The sequence below is a fragment of the Sphaeramia orbicularis genome, chromosome 1, assembly GCF_902148855.1.
Source record: "Sphaeramia orbicularis chromosome 1, fSphaOr1.1, whole genome shotgun sequence".
In the NCBI taxonomy this organism is placed as follows: Eukaryota; Metazoa; Chordata; class Actinopteri; order Kurtiformes; family Apogonidae; genus Sphaeramia; species Sphaeramia orbicularis.
Window position 1 is genome coordinate 18752267 of NC_043957.1, and position 16832 is coordinate 18769098.

General features: G+C 39.0%; 1 protein-coding gene across 4 annotated transcripts; it reads right to left on the reverse strand.

Moving 5' to 3' along the window:
• Positions 1–1776: 1776 nt before the first annotated feature.
• LOC115413028 (zinc finger protein 37-like) lies at positions 1777–14881 on the reverse strand. 4 transcript variants are annotated; one of them, XM_030125966.1, is made up of 11 exons: positions 14730–14881; positions 13467–13641; positions 12834–13351; positions 10943–11126; positions 10077–10132; positions 9819–9966; positions 9636–9728; positions 9351–9434; positions 8553–8624; positions 7223–7465; positions 1777–5372 (listed from the first exon to the last, which is right to left on the reverse strand). In XM_030125966.1, the coding sequence occupies exons 1-11, from the start codon at positions 14736–14738 to the stop codon at positions 4591–4593; spliced, it is 2364 nt and encodes a 787-aa protein (XP_029981826.1). In that variant the 5' UTR covers positions 14739–14881; the 3' UTR covers positions 1777–4590. The 4 variants fall into 4 exon arrangements, with proteins under 4 accessions (XP_029981826.1, XP_029981772.1, XP_029981712.1 ...); XM_030125912.1 differs by having other exon boundaries at positions 9819–9972; XM_030125852.1 differs by having other exon boundaries at positions 9636–9725; positions 9819–10008.
• Between the last annotated feature and the right edge of the window lie 1951 nt (positions 14882–16832).

Consider the following 16832-nt stretch of genomic DNA (forward strand, 5'->3'; position numbering starts at 1 on the left):
TCATGCATGGAAGGGTTAATTACAGTCTAATAACAATAACAAGCAATGGATTTACATTCAAACATGTTAGATCAGGTTTATCAAGAACAGCAAAGTTACAGTAATGTTATCAACGTCAGTGTATGAGATGGGGCGTAAGTGTTCACTGTGTTGGCTGATATGAAACTAAAACAACAAAACCCATGAATATACAAGAGAACAGCTGGAGAGAAACTGTCCACTGGAGTGACCACTGTGCATGAAAGGGTTAATTACTAAAACACAGCAAGTAGCCTATTCTCAACTAACATGCAGTAACATTGCGACACATACATTTACACATTTTAATTAAAACGTAAAATAATTTCGCAGAATATAAACATTTAGGCCTTTTTACTTATTTGGACAGAGCAGATATGCCACTCACCTTTACAAGGTGTACTATACATGCAAGTTTAAGCATAGGACCTCCTCGTTTTCAAAGGAGACGTCATTACATCATGCGTCTGACGTAAACTGTGTAATTTCTGGTCTGACAGCGGAAGTTGCAGGACAGGGACTCCACAGTGGAGATCCTGTAGGCAGACTTCTCTTGCTCCAGGAGGATGTGTTTGGGACATTTTGTTTTTAAGGAACTTTATTTAGACCTGTACTTAGTTACATAAAAGTAGCTGTTTCTGCCAAGGAGTATACACATATAAATAATTTTTTAAAAATTAAGACATAAATTATATATTTATTATTAGATCATTTTGTTTTGGTGATCTGGTTCTCCAAAGAATATTCTACTGTTAACTGGATGAGTCATGGAGACACCATCTCCTGGGTCTTCAAACAGCTGCAACACGACTCTTGGCAGAGCATCAAACACTACTGCATATTCTCTTGGTGTAATTGGCATTTTACATTTAGACAGGAATTCATTATACATCAGTCATTGTCCATCAGCATTAATGACTTGTTTGACCAACATAATACCTTTGCCAACCCATTTATTCATAAAATAGGGATGCATTTTATATAGAACATTCCTGTTATTCCATATGCAATAATTTGTTAGTAAATATATATAGATTAGTTTCCAGGCCATCAGAGCTTGCTTATGAAATTTTGCTAGGTAATTTATCAATATTATAATCACATTTAAGCAGAAACATAAGACCTCTCATGAAGTGGAACACGTTTAGGAAAAGTGTTCCAAATATTATCTTTTTCTCCTATTAGGTCGGTTAACTATTTAACTTTGAACGTATTATTTAATGTTTCAAAACTTAGTACCTCCAGACCACCATTATGTTTCTGTTTGGGACATTCTGCTGCTGCTGCTCAGACTGCTGACATAGGTTCTGGGCATGTGCAGTTGGTCTGGGGTTAGGTTGACAGACAAGTTAGGAAATCTCAGATCAGCCCATTAATACATGTGGGTCGACTGTTGGTTGACGGGCCAATTCCCTCCCATGCCAAAAATATACAATGGTGGTAAAACATTTTGTTCACCTCATGCATTTGTGATATATTGTATTAAGAATCACTCTTAATCAATTTTTTGTTCATTTGGGTTGTGAGGAAATATCAGATTTTGTTTCTAGCCTAAAAAATTTAAGAATTGCTGCTATATAAATACACTGTTTTTATTATCATCCCTGTTTACAATAATAATGTTGAAATAGCGTGAAATAGTTTAATCTTTATTGTATATCTTGCCTTGCTCTGGTTCTCCATTTCCAGTGTGGAAAAAATAAAGGATTATCTTATCTTATAAAGTATTAGTACAATAAGAATGAGAAAGGCAACACATTTCTGAAAAATGTCTGTATTCCATCAACATGGATTTTAAAATAACAAGAATATTGTGCATAATTATTAACATTAAGTATTAGTATTTGGCATGCAGGATACAAAGGCACTCAATTGAACAGATGGGCTACTGGAGAGGAGTTAACATAAAATAACATGATTACAAAACATAAATACAACAAGACAACACAGTAAGCATCCCATATTATTTTTGGCAACTCACACCAACTCTGTAGCACTAATTTTAAGACATAGAAACCGTCTCAGTCGAAGGTGGGAGGAATAGAAGGAAGAAAGAATAACCGTTTACTGTAATATTTAAACACTGTTAACAACAAAAAATACAGAGGTGCATTGCATTCACTAAAGAAAAAATAAATTAGCCATTCTATCTCATAGTTAGAATACCATTATTTGTCAAGTGCAAAAAATGCTGAATTTTAAATATAAATATATTGGTATGAAATACCTTTGTCACCGATTCTGTTCATAATTTTTATGGACAGAATTTCTAGGCACAGCCAGGGGGACGAGGGGGTCCGCTTTGGGGGCCTCCCAGTCACATCTCTGGTTTTTGCAGATGATGTGGTCTTGCTGAATTCATCAAGCTGTGACTTCCAGCTTGCACTGGGACAGTTCGCAGCCAAGTGCAAAAGAGCCGGGCTGAAGATTAGCACCTCCAAGTCCGAGGCCATGGTCCTAAGTTGGAAAATGATGGAGTACCCTCTACAGGTTGGAGAAGAGTTGCTGCCCCAAGTGGAGGAGTTTAAGTATGTTGGGGTCTTGTTCACAAGTGAGAGAAGGATGGAACAGGAGATCGACAGGTGGATCAGGGAAGCGTTGGCAGTAATGTGGACGCTGTACCGATCTGTTGTGGTAAAGAAGGAGCTGAGCCCAAAGGCAAAGCTCTCGATTTACCAGGTGATCTACATTCCTACCCTCACTTATGGTCATGAGCTGTGGGGAGGGACCAAAAGGACAAGATCACAGATACAAGCGGTAGAAATGAGTTTTCTTCGCAGGGTGGCGGGGTTCTCCCTTAGAGATAGGGTGAGGAGTTTGGCCACCTGGGAGGGGCTCAGAGTAGAGCCACTGCTTCACCACATTGAGAAACCAGTTAAGGTGGTTCAGGCATCTGGTCAGGATGCCTCCTGGCTGCCTCCCTCGTGAGGTGTTCTGGACATGTCCAACCAGGAGGAGACCCTGGGGCAGACCCAGGACACACTGGAAGGATCACATCTCTTGGCTGGCCTGGAAACGCCTTGGAATCCCCCCGGAGGACCTAGAGGAGGTGGCCAGGGAGAGGGACATCTGGGCTTTGCTCAGGCTGATGCCCCTGCAACCTGGATGCAGATAAGCGGATGAAAATGGATGGATGGATGGATGGATGAATGGTATGAAATACAAGGAATACTAAATCCAATAAAGAAAGATTTGCCTAGTTTGTTCACCATAGTTTTGAAATTTGGAGGCACTAGGTCACAATGATGCTAATGGAAAAACTGCAATCATCTATTCAGATATGTAGTTACAAATAAATTAATCACACATTAGTAATCAAAAGCTATAATTACTAACGTGTAATGAACTTACCAGATATTATTACTTCACTAGACAAAAACTTTAATTAGCGTAGGTGGTGTGTGTTTTAGGCAGCTGAAGGAGTGTGCTATCAAAATGTGTGAACCCCTCACACAGGGGGACAGTAATGAGCAGCACTGGTGCTCCACAGGGACCTGTTTTGGCTCCCTTCCTGTTCACACTGTACACAGTGGACTTTAAGTACAACTCTGAATCCTGTATCATCCAGAATTATGTACATACATGCCCTGTGGTGTGTATCAGACATGGACAGAAAGAAAGGGTTCAGAGAATAGGAACCTGACCAAAGCTATCAGTGAAGTTTAGAAAAAAAAAAAAAAGGCCTCCTAATAAGCACCCCCAAAACCAAAGAAATGGTCATGGATTTCATAAAATCACGTGGTGGATACATTAACAATATACCAACATACAACTATCTTGAAATGCATTTGAACAACAAGATGGAGGGGTCCTCAAACACAGATGTACTGTGTTGAAAGTGACAGATTACTATTTCTTGCAGGGACGTTTTACCAACTGGTCAAGGAAAGTGTGCTTTTCTATGATGCAATCTGCTGGGGCGGGACCATCAAACACAAAGACGCCAAGTCGGCTGGTGTTGGGAAAGCAGAGGAGCTCACAGAAGGCTCTGGTGGAGCCATGTACAATTCATAAGGAGGAGGACATCATGGACAATTGAAATTACACTTCACCACAATCTAATCAACCTGCAGTAGACGAATCACCTCATTGCCCTGGAGGACTGAGCATTACAGAAAATCCTTCATCCTCATTGCCATTAGACTTTGACTCTTGAACTGCTTTAATCAGATTTACTGTCTACATTTCTACTCATCACAATGCTTATTCCTTAAATATCACTGCTGGTGAACAGTGAATAGTGTATGAGCAAGCAGAGGGGCTGCTATAATCTGTTAACATGAACATCAACAGAACAGGTGTGAGGTAATCTGTGAATTCTGGGCTTTAGAGAATGAATGACGTTAATCTCAATTTCAAATAAGAGGCCTTTTCGCCCCCTAAAAAAACTCCATGTTGTGTAGCGAAGATTGATAATTAGGCTTAAATTCTGTCATAATTACCAGATTACGAGCTCTTTTGCCAAACATATGAGATAAGAATGTCATATTCACAAGATAAGGCATCTAATTAGTTTATCTTTAATGAATGCAACATGGTTCTGTAAATAAAAAGGTGTCCACAGTCCAACCCTCAGATGTCCACCCTGGCCTGTTGCTTTGGTCTGCCGAGCTGTCTGGTTGGCCCAATGCGTCTTCCGGCGTGCGTGCGCTGATGCTGCCGTAGTCCCTGGCGATAGATAAAGCTCTTCCCACACTCGCCACATTCGTAGGGTCTCTCTCCAGTGTGAAGTCTGTGGTGCACCTTTAGCTCCTCAGCTCTGGAGTAACCTTTCCCACAGACACTGCAGATGAACGGCCTGTCTTTCATGTGGGTCTGATAATGTGCTGTTAGGTACGAGTTGATCCGAAATGTCTTCCCACAGATGGAGCATGCAAACGGCCTCTCCCCTGTGTGTTGCATCTCGTGGAGTTTGAGAGAGGAGGCGGTGTGAAAGCCTCTGCCACACTGTGAGCACAGGAAAGGCTTCTCCCCTGTGTGGATCCGCTGGTGTATCTGGATGTAGCTCTCATTGATAAACCTCTTCCCACAGTCAGGGCATGAGTACGGCTTCTCCTTCACATGAGTTTTCAAATGTTCTTCCAGCTTGTCTTTGTCATTGAACTGGATGCTACATCGACGGCAGAAAAGCAGCTGTGATCCACTGTACCTGACTCTGTCTGGTTCAGCAGATGTTTCGGAATGTGTAGTAATGTGATGAGCTTGTAAAGCAGACTGACTCTCATAGTCTTTCCCACATTCCAGGCAGCGCAACGATGTCCTGATCCTGGACTCTCCTGGCAGAGACTTCAAGTATTCTGAGAGTTCTGATGCTATAGGATTCGCCTCATCATAATCCTGAGCTCCTTTATGACCTTAACAGAGAGAAGATAAGAAAAATTCTGTTATTTTTCAGGTGACTTTCTCTCTATCTTCGGCCTTTAGATTCAATAACAGCTGCCTTAAAAAGCTATTCTGATTTGACTCTGAAGATGGATTTTCAATTTTAAAAAATGCAGCTAATTCCCTGGCAAAATCTGAAACAAACAAAATGTGTTTTACAAATGGCCTGCGACTCAATACAAAAACACTTTGGTTTCCAAATACAAACTATCAATACAACACTAATGCTAAGACTTATTTTGTTTTTCTTTGCATTGCTGGCCACAAAAATAGCTCCATACTGGTATTTCAGTCTATATTATACATATGGTAACTTTAACAGCCTCCTGCCTCAAATCCAGTCTCCATTTTAGTTGTTGCTGAGAAGTGGGGGTGTGGTCTTATCAGGAAGACTGACTCACACCTGAATTCCTGAGCAGGCTTCACTATAGGGACTATAGGTAGGAACTTCGGGGTACAAGGGGGAGGCGGGGGTACAGGAATGTTCTATCACTCGTCCCTCTTGGATATCGTGTCTCCACTGCAGTCAGGCCCACTATAATAAGCTAATTAATTGCAATTATTGCGTGACCGTTTTGGATATAGAATGCAAGCAGTGCTTGCACATCTGTGCTGGTCCACTTATCACCAACATTCCTTCAGGTTATAAAATTTGTTAATACTCCAGAAATCTATTTCCTACTCATCTTCTCCAGAGCTTTAAAAGTGCTACTTGTTTCCTATCCTGCTCTGGGCCCACCTGATCAGTTTTACGTAAATGTTTAAGCTCCACCCAGGGGTTTTCAGGGCCGTTTGGAGTACCTACCCCCGAGCATGGACTCAATTATGCCATGTTTCCACTATGTCGTACCGACTCAGCTCGACTCGACTCGACTCGGCCTTTTTGTTTTTCCATTACATAAGAGGATGTGGCATCTGGTACCCGGTACTAGTTTTTTGGTATCTACTCCACCAAGGTTCCAAGAGATACTAAAATGTGACGTCTAAACACTGCACACCCCTGATTGGTTAGAGAGTTGTCTCTGCGTCAATGCGTCATGTACGTCATTGTGCAGCGACCCGCCATTTTTTTAAAAACAGATGCGGAAGTTTACAGTAAATATACCGGTAGGTTAATCCACATGATGACAGCCTGCAAAACTACACCATGGTCGGTTGAGGAGATTCAGACATTTCTGTCATTGGTGGTAGATGAAAAAATTCACTGTGAGCTTGACGGCACAACGCAATGAGCGAGTTTATCAGCAACTCTCTGAGCAGATGACACAAAGTTACACGCTGTGTCGCTATGACGTCTGGGTACTCTAAAATCAGTAGTATCCTTTGATGGAAACGGTCTCTAGGAGTAGTACCTGGTACCCGAGTCAAGTCGAGCCGAGTCAAGTTGAACCAGTTTCACGTAGTGGAAACATGGCATTAGACCCCATAAAGGTTCCTGTAATTTGATCCCCAGGGGCAGTTCCTGCTGTGGAGATGCGCACCAATGGCTTTGCCCCCATAAAACTACCCTGAAGTTCCTGTAGTGGAAACAAGGCCTTACACTGTATGTAGAGAGGCCAGAGCACGCAATCTCTCTCTCTTTCCTAGGTTGCTGGCTTGGTTTGTCAGTTTAACTTGGTTGATTTGGCTTATGTTCTCACACTCTCACACAGATCCACATATCTACATAATACACTCACTACTGATGATCTGTTAATCTAACTTTCTTATTTAATTTCTTAAATAAATTTACTGATATTTGTGGGATCTCCTCCTTTTTGTCCATCCTCTGAGCCAACTTGTGACAAAACATATTATGCAGTGGTTGTATAATTATTCTCACCTAAGTGGACTTTGTAGTGCGTTTTGAGATTTCCCTTCTGGTTGAAGCCTCTGCCACAGATGGAGCAGTTGTAGGGTTTCTCTCCTGTGTGAATCAGCTCATGTCTCTCCAGTTTGTAGGCATGAGGGAACTCTTTACCACAAACTGAGCAGTGGTAGTCAATCTTCTCTTTGGGCTTCTTTAGGAGTTCAGGAGGTATTTCCACTGGTATACGAACCATCTTTCTGCCAGGTCGTTTCTTCCCTGTGTGGGAAAACAGGAATAAAGAGTTGTTGATTTCATCCTTACCAAAGGGGCTTCTAGATTCAGTATCTGTCCAGGTTGACAGACAAATGCTACATTTAGTTACTAACTGAAGTGGTTTAACTCAGGGATGTTACAGTATCTGTTATAGTATCTATGGGTCATTCAGTTTCTTTACATGTTAACTCACTAATGTTACTTAACATTATGAAGTAGCTCACTGAAAATACAGTCTTTTATTCACCACTGTTAATAATATATTTTTATTAACTACATCATTGTCAAGCGTCTGAGCCTCACAAACACACAGCTTCTCATTTATACAGATGACATCATAGCACATATCCAGCATATAAATAAGAGAAATATTTCAGGAGAGATACTTTGTGTAGTTAATCAATGAAACAAAAAAAACCCCATAAAAGACAAGTAATGATTCTCTGTTTCACCATTTCTTCTTCACTGTAATTACCCAGCCTTACCCTCCTCCTTTGTCATCCAGACCATCAAGCAGCCACAGCCACTGTTTTAGTACTACTGTTTCTTACTGTTTTGGTAGTAATCACATTTGTCTGTAGTTTGACAAATAAACTTTTAATAATATTCAGTGGCAGCTGGTGCTGAACAAGTCTTGGGGGCTTAAGATAAGAACACAGCAATCATGTACTGATGTCCAGACTGATGGCTTTTGATGGTCAGTGAGCAGATTATGGCGTTAATATGGCATAAGCCTTTGATTTTAATGTATGACTACCCTTTGTCTGCATTTTAGTTAAAAAAAAAAAAAAGTGAGATCTGATCATGAGTGGTCACTCCAGACGTATGTGAAGAGACCCAGATGTGAAGTGAGCTGTCCACTTATGACGTCTGCCTCCATATCCCATTTATTTCTCTGGACTGAGTGTCATAGCGACTATTTGGACCCTACGAATACATAAGAAACAGGTTCAAGAAGACAAGCTACTATTATTATTTGAACCACACAGACAGTTTGACAGTTTGTTTTCATGTTTTTCTTCCTTGTAGTTTTCAGTCTTTTTGAATCTACATTCTTCGTGGATCCTGTCGGTCTGTTATTAACTCTCACCTGAAGCACCTGTGGATCCTCCTGCTCCTTCAGCAGATTTCACATCTCTCCTTTTTCTGTAAGGTCGCTTGGCTAGTATATAAAAAAAAATAAGGTCACTGTCACAATCTAAAAAAAAAAAAAGGTTACTCTGTTATAAAGAGTTGATGAGGTTAAAATTTGCATGTAGAAATTTCTTTGCCTCTTGCTTTAACTTGCACAGTTGAACTAAAAGAAGAAATGGTATCAGAACCAGACATATCAAAGCAACTCTGAATACAACTGACACACTTTTCATTCACTGAAGAAAAAAATTATACAACTTTTCACCTAATGAAAAAAATCAGGATCCTAGTTATTAATAATCATCACAAAACCTGAACTTTTTTTTTTTTTTAACATAAAAATATTGATGTTCAAGACAAGAAGCGCTAAAATCTAACAAAAAGAGGTGTATCTTCTTTGCATCCAGTGCAGGTCATATGGTATGGAAGCTGTTTTAAAAATGAAATGCTCATTTTCCTTAAAAATATTATTAATAATAAAAAACACTATAACAGAAAATTGAAAAATCACATGTCTTGTCTGTGGTATATTGTTGTAACATAACAATAGAGAAATATGACATTTCATTTTATTGGACTTATGTGGTTTTTCAATTCTGTATCGTTATTTTCAAGTAAAAATAAATACATATTCCATGTCTTGTAAAAATGACTGAGGCTTTACTTTTTATAAGACTTTTTCTGGTATGGAATATATCACATCATTTTTTTTCTTCAGTGAGTGCGATTTGTTTTCTGTAAAAAATATTTCCACCTGCAACAGAGCGAACACTTCTTTTTATTTCCTCTGATTCTACTGTAGCGGGGAAAGCTTTCTTTCTTCGGGTCCGCCTTGGTACTATGGAACAAAAAATACACAACTTGCTGTAACAAAAATGTTACAGAAGTGTCATTTTAGTCACATAAACATTTATTTAATAGTCTTTGAAATTAAAAGTAGAACTCACTTTCAGGTTTCTCTTTCAGCTGTTCACTGGATTAGGCCTTTCTTCCATCCTTTCTCCTGACTTTACAAAAAAAAAAAAAAGGGTTCACTCACCAGGATTTGCAGGAACTTTCTCTTCGTCTTCAACATCCTGTGATACCACACTTATTCCTGGCGCTTTGGTCTTTCTTCTAGGTCTATTTCCTTCCAGAATTGGAAACAAAAAGATAAATTCAGTATTGCATCCCAAGCATATTTAGAACCAGACATAGATATTTTTTCTTTTCACATGTTTACCACGACACAAGGGTGCAACAGTTGTCATCTTAAGTACTCTTTCTTTTTCCTCCCTTTCTTCTTCATCCTCCACAGACACTTCCATGACAAGTGTTGGACTTCTGCTGTCCCTCTGACTTTGGCCTTGAGACTCGGACAGGACACCGCCCTGTGAGTACAACCGTTGAAACCCAAAAACACTGTTGGTAGTCTGCAATCACAGCAGAGATGAACGCATGTATGTATGTACAGTAAGTCTAAGAAGAGATATTTATTTACCTTACTAGGATGAGGACGTTCTGCCTGGTTGGAGACCTTGGTCACATTTACATTATCTGAGATTCAACATCATTTTAATTTGATGAGATCAGGTCGAGTACAAATGAAAATATACATAACTGTCGATACTATTTTGCCTCTTTGACTCATACTATGCACAAAAGAAAAGGCACTGAAACAATACCTTACAATAATTTAACAATACATATTAAAACATTACAGGGTTTTGTACTTAATTCAGGACTGTTACTTACAGCTGCACATGACTTTCATCGCCAGTTTTTCATCAAATCTGTAAAACCCGAGTCAAAGCCTAAGTATTATGAATCCATAAGTCTTTCCGTGATTAAGCACCTGAATCTTTTCCTTCACGGTGAACAATTTCCAAGTGTACTCCACCATAAACAGTCCATTTGTTTACAAACAGAGCCCGTAGGTCACTTGGGCATTTTCGGACATTTGTTGGAATGTGCACTGTGGGAAGCGGAGCTCCAGGCAGCTGCATTATGGCCGAAGCAGCAACAAACACAGAAACAGCTTCATTGCCTCTTGCTACTGCAGCTTCCCACAATGCACGTCACAACAAATTTCCAAAAATGCCCAAGTGACCTACTGCCTCTGTTTGTAAACAAATGGATCGTTTATGGTGGAGTACACTTTGAAATTATTCCCCGTGAGGGAAGAGATTCAGGTGCGTAATCACAGAAAGACTAACAGATTTGAGATACTTCGGCTATGACTCCGGTTTTACAGATTTGATAAAAAATTGGTTACGAAAGTCATATGCAGCTTTAAGGTCTCTCTAACTGGCATGGGAAAGAGAAACAAATGCATATATTGGAGCAAACATGTAATCCATCACTCACTCGCATCCCATTCAATGACCTCCCCATCAGAGTTGATTAAACCACCAATTTCTTCATCTTGCTCCCTCTGTTCTTCATCTTCCCCATCTTGTAGTCTAACAGTCAAATGTAGTGTTTGGTCCTCTAACTTTGTAGATGCTATTTTGTGTCCATCTGACATCAGCGGCTTGTGCTCAGTAGAATGCTACAAACAGAAAACATGGTGAATATTTTGATCTTCTGAGATTTTCAATACATAGGAAGCAGTGTGTACCACCCAGAGATATAAGAAAATCAAAAAATGTCACATCAAATAATGCTTAAAATAAGCCTTATGAGACGTAACGCAGCAGGTAAACCAGGAAATAGTCCAAAGAAAATGATAACACAGTATACCGACTGTAGCCTATTGGTGTAGATGCCATCAGGCTATGATTAATCTACACAAACAAGAATATGAACATCTAGAAAGTAGATGCATTTACATCCATTCATAAAAATGTTGAAGAGATTCCTTTTGAGTGTAACCCATTCTCTCATTAATTCATAGTTCACATTTTGATTTAATACTGTATCTTGAAAACTACAACAAACTAGCACTTTTGACTTAATTTTTCTTTATTAATTAATCAAATGTATTAAAATTTCACTGCTTTTAGTCTGACACCATTTTGCTTGTAGACTGGTGGAATTCATGCTCGATCAAAAACTTCAACTTTACCATTTTAAAAGTCACCATTTTGTATTAAATTCAATAAACTTTCAATAGTAAAACTTTTGTTAATATATTCATGTTAAATTTTGTTAGAAAGCTTAGATTCTTTGCAATTGAGTTGCTAAGTTTTTTTTTTTTTTTTTTTTTTTTTTTATAGTATTCCTGAGCACCAAAGCATAATTAGTGAAAGAATCACCTGGATAGTGATTGTAGCTAATGGGACTAGTGTATGTAGTTCAAGTTGTACTTTAACCACTTACTAAAAAAGGAAATGTTCTGAAACTAGAGGTTATTACCTTTCAAATGAGGAGTCGTTACTAATTTTTTCCTTGTGGTTCTTCAACTATAAACTTTGGAACTTGTTAAATAGGTGAAAATTAACACAAATTAGGTGGGAAGGAACAGGTTAAAAAGATGTACAAACTTTCTTCCTGTTTTTTTTTAACACTAACATCACTGCATACACTTGACCTTTAAAATGCAGTGATTTGCAGTTATATAACTGTAAGGACTAACACTGCAGTTAAATTTGATTGTGAGAGAATTATGAGAGCAAAGTTGCCATCTCCTGTTTCTGGATCTATGATACTACCTCTGTTTTCCAGTATATTGAGCCTGTTTATATTCACACCAATACTTTGATCATTATCCGATTTCTGGAGTTGTCATTATTCAAGCGGCCATGTAAACAGTATAATCTGATAGGTTTTATCAGATATGAGAAATTAGATTAACACACCTGGTTTCTCCCCAATACTCTGATGTCTTCCTGAATGTATACAGGTTAATCTGATTTATTTCATTCTTTTATGTCTGTGCATGTGTAAGCACAATTAAAATAATTACATAGTCAAACATGAGTGGAAGACAACAGAAAGTTTAATTCTACTATCACTACGTGCGTACTCTGAAAGAAATCCGATAATGGACAGGATCATCTAAACCAGGGCTTTTCAATTATCGCATTTCTGAAGTGCACGTAAATGCATCAGATCTGATTATTACAATTATCCAATTACTCTCAGTTATTGGACTTTTATGGTAATGTAAACAGGCTGAGTATGGACATTTGTATTCAGTTCATGTCTTTTTATTGGTAACAACAGTAGAAGGATGACAGGAAATGAAAGCAGAGAGAGATGATGAGTGACATATACAATAAAAAAAGAAACTCAGGCCGAAAAAACGTTAACTTACTGCTTGGCAAGGTATTGATCTTTTCATCTGATGTAGTTCTGCGTCTTCTGACAGAGATGTGCTTTGTTTCCCAGGGTTCAGATCTGCTCCCAATGACAACACAGTCTTATCAGGATCTCTTTCAGAGAGGCACTTGATGTAGACGGAGCTCTGCTGCTCGGCCCTAGCATGTGTCCCCTCCTGGGTTTTTATTACCTCATGTACTGGGCAGGATGAATGTCTCTCTGCTGTGTTATTGCACTGAAAAACAGTCACATTTCCGGACTCCTTTCTACAAACATAGGACAGTTTGGGTCTGTCATCAGAGTCTATGACCATGTGTCTCTGGCTGACCTCAGATGAACTTTGCCCACAGTAACCAGGGTCATTGTATTCTTCAGAGCATTTCTCCTCAGAATCCAGTCTGTGGTGTCTCTTTAATCCATATGAAACAGAACTCTCCTTCTCATGTGCTTTGAAGTGGGGATGACAAATGAGTGTGGAAGTGGCATCTCTTTCCTTTTCTGATAAGTTCTCATCTGTATTTACAAGAAAAAAATGGCACAGTAGCAAATCAATACATAATCTCTTTGTGTATGTTGTCTTTTAAAGTGAAAATGATTATTTGTGATATGGATTTCATTTTCCACTCACAATTTTCACTCACAGTCCAGCCTTCCTCTTCTTCCTTGATGATCACCTGAATATCTGGTGTTCCACAATTATAGTCCGGGCTCACTGGGACTTTTTTTGAGCCGTGGCCTGATGAGTTCTGGTCACCTTCACTTACACTTAGATTCAATGTCAACGGATCTTGGAGTTCAGGATCCTGTAAAGAAAAGAAGACACAAAGATACATGTTCAGTCTTCAGCACTTGCAAGAAACAAATGCCTCCATCCACTGTCATTTATTAAACTACTTGGAGTTTACTGGTGAATCAATGTTGCAGAAGATTACAGTGTTTCCACGTTCGGTATGGAGCCTCTGAATGTCCAAATGGGTCATATCTGATGATGATGAAAAGATGACAAACTGCATTTTACCTCGATTACTTACACATATTGACAAGATTAATGATTCATAGGTTATTTAACATTTTAGATCAGTTGATGCTTTTGTTACTGGTGGCTCTTTGAGTCTTTGAGGATTAATGTGATAAAACATATTAATTGTTCACACTATGTCAAATTCAATGGCAGTTTTCTACTACTACTACTATTACTTCTACTTTGTGCTTCTCTCATTATGTGTCTCCACATCAGATCATCTGCCTCCATCTTATCCGGTCTTATGCATGTCCTCCTTCACCACATCAATAAGTCTCCTTCAATAAGTAAATCTCCAGCAGTTAGTCTTCTGATGAACGTTGTCAAACAGCTGTATGACACATTTTTTGGACTGCATAGCTTTCTGAGAGGAACAATTGTGGTTTTATACAATAAACAGAAGCTCCTGAAGTTAGAAGAGTAAGCTGTCAGATCACACCTGTCAATCAAAGCTCGACCTTACACATTAAAAGTCTTCTATTTGCCCTCAAATCTTATATTATGTCCAGAAGCATCAGTACTCTTATTAAAGCCTCCAAATAAAACTAACAAGAGCAGAATGAATCCTAGAGACACTGTACTGATTTGTATATTTAGAGATAAGTTCAGTCTAAATGTCTTTCATGGTGGCCGTTGACGTCTGTTATGAATGTATTAATGACAGACATGTACAATGTATGACATGTGAAGGGGTGAATGTTTTAACAGCTAGCGGCACAGACTTATCCCTGTATTTGCTTACATGCATGTCTGTTTATGGAGCTGCATCCAGCTGGTTAACTGTAACAATTACGCTACATTTTCACGTCCAGACACCGCTAGCCAACTGTACAACAACAACACAACTGACAGCTGGGTTTTTATTGTTACCTCAAACATTGTGCGACGTTGTCACCGGAGTTAAAGGCTGACATTAGAAAACCTGGAAGGACAGTAAATGAAGCCAAGTCCTGCCGTTACAGCGGATGAAGCAGTTGTCACTAACTAGCGCTAGCTAAACTGTGTTGCGCCACCACTTCTTCTTCTACTCTTTTTTTTTTTACGCCAGCGGCTCACATCCATGTTGGTGAGTTCACCGGCTGGAAGGAGCACGGCGCCATCTGCTGGACATAAGGCGTCATCACCAAAACACCAGGATCAGGACAAGGATAAACCAGGGGGTGTCAAACATACAGCTAATGCAGCTCTGAAAAAAATAACAGACCACTGCAAAATTATCTCTAATATCTCTAATTTTACCAAAATTAGGTATGTGTTTGAGTAAAATTAACATTTTTGTTTTATTCTCTGAACTACTGACAACATTTCTCCCAAATTCCAAATAAAAATATGGTTGTTTAGAGCATGAATTTGCAGAACATGACACATAGTCATAATAACAAAAACATGCAATGTTTTCATACCTCAAATAATGCAAAGAAAACAAGTTCATATTCATTTCTAAACAACACAATACTAATGTTGTAACTTGGGAAAAGTTCAGACGTCAGTATTTGGTGGAATAACCCTGATTTTCAGTGACAGCTTTCACGTGTCTTGGCTCTCCACCATTGCTGTTGGATGACTTTATGCTGCTCCTGGCATAGAAATTCAAGAAGCTAAGCAATGTTCCATGGCTTGTGACCATCCATCTTCCTCCAGAAGTTTTCAAAGTGGGTTCAGATCTGGAGATCGGACTGGCCATGACAGGGTCTTCATCTGGTGGTCTGTCATCCACACTTTTGTTGACTTAGCTGAGGCCAGGAGCATTGTCCTGATACAAGAACCAGTCCTCAGAGTTTGGGAACATTGTCAGAGCAGAAGTCCAGTAGTTTTCAATAGTTATTTTTGGATTCCAGTTACTTTTGCGGTACTAACAGCACTGTTTTTACCTATTGTAAGAGGATAGTGATGGCCACAGTAGTGGTGTTTGCACTTCTCCTCAAATAAGACATGAATCAGGAGTTTAATCAGTAAAATAAGGTGTGCTTGATTTCAGAGGAAATTACAGTGGTTTCTTCATTTTTTACAGAGCGGTATATTATTTCTCATCTCATTATTATCACAACGTACAGATCACCATGGATCTACAAAGGCACAAAACATTGGGAAGTGCAAAAATAACCTTGAGGACGTTAGATGTGATTACTGTCAACCTCATTTAAGTTCAGGGGTCACATACAGCCCAATGTGATCCAGCACTGTGACAACTTCAAATTTTCGTCGTGGTTTAATAGGAAATAAGTGAAATTACATTATGAAAATATATACATTTACAAACTATCCTCTCACAATAAAATGTGAAAAACCTGAAAAAAATATGAGCAACCTTAAATGTCTTTAGAATAAGTGCAATTTCAACAATGATATGCATTTTACTAAATGTAAAAATGCACAACATTTGTAGATCCACTCTGATCTGCAAATTGTATTAATAATAAGCTGAGATATACTGTTGAAAATGAACTTTTTTTTGGTAAGAAATTTCAGTTTTTATTTGTAGAGCAGTGTGTAACCTGAGTAATTCATATATTACTGGTTAATGACCAGATAATAAGGTAAACAGTGCGTCCATTCCATGCAGTCAGCGTGTCAGTTAATATTTTACTGTTTTGTTATTATCGTGGAATAAACCGCTGACAGGAGTTGGGGTGAACTTTGACCTGGAGCAGCTTTAACAAGCCACATGGACCGAAGCAGCTGTACTGTACATTACCCCTGGCACATCTCTTATTTCATGTTATTTTTTTTTTTATACTTTTATACTGTTCTTTGTATAATGTTTGCATTTCAACTCTTTAAAAAAAAAAAAAAAAAGCTGTACTTCAGGCATCACCGACCCCAGCCCTCCTCCTCCTCCTCCTCCTCCTCCTCCTCCACATCATCAGGTACACGCATGACACGCTGACTGCGTAGGTGTGTGTGCGTGGGGTTTTCCACAGACACCGACAGCGGCAGCGGCTTGGAGTTATGGCGACGGCATTCCGAGTAGAG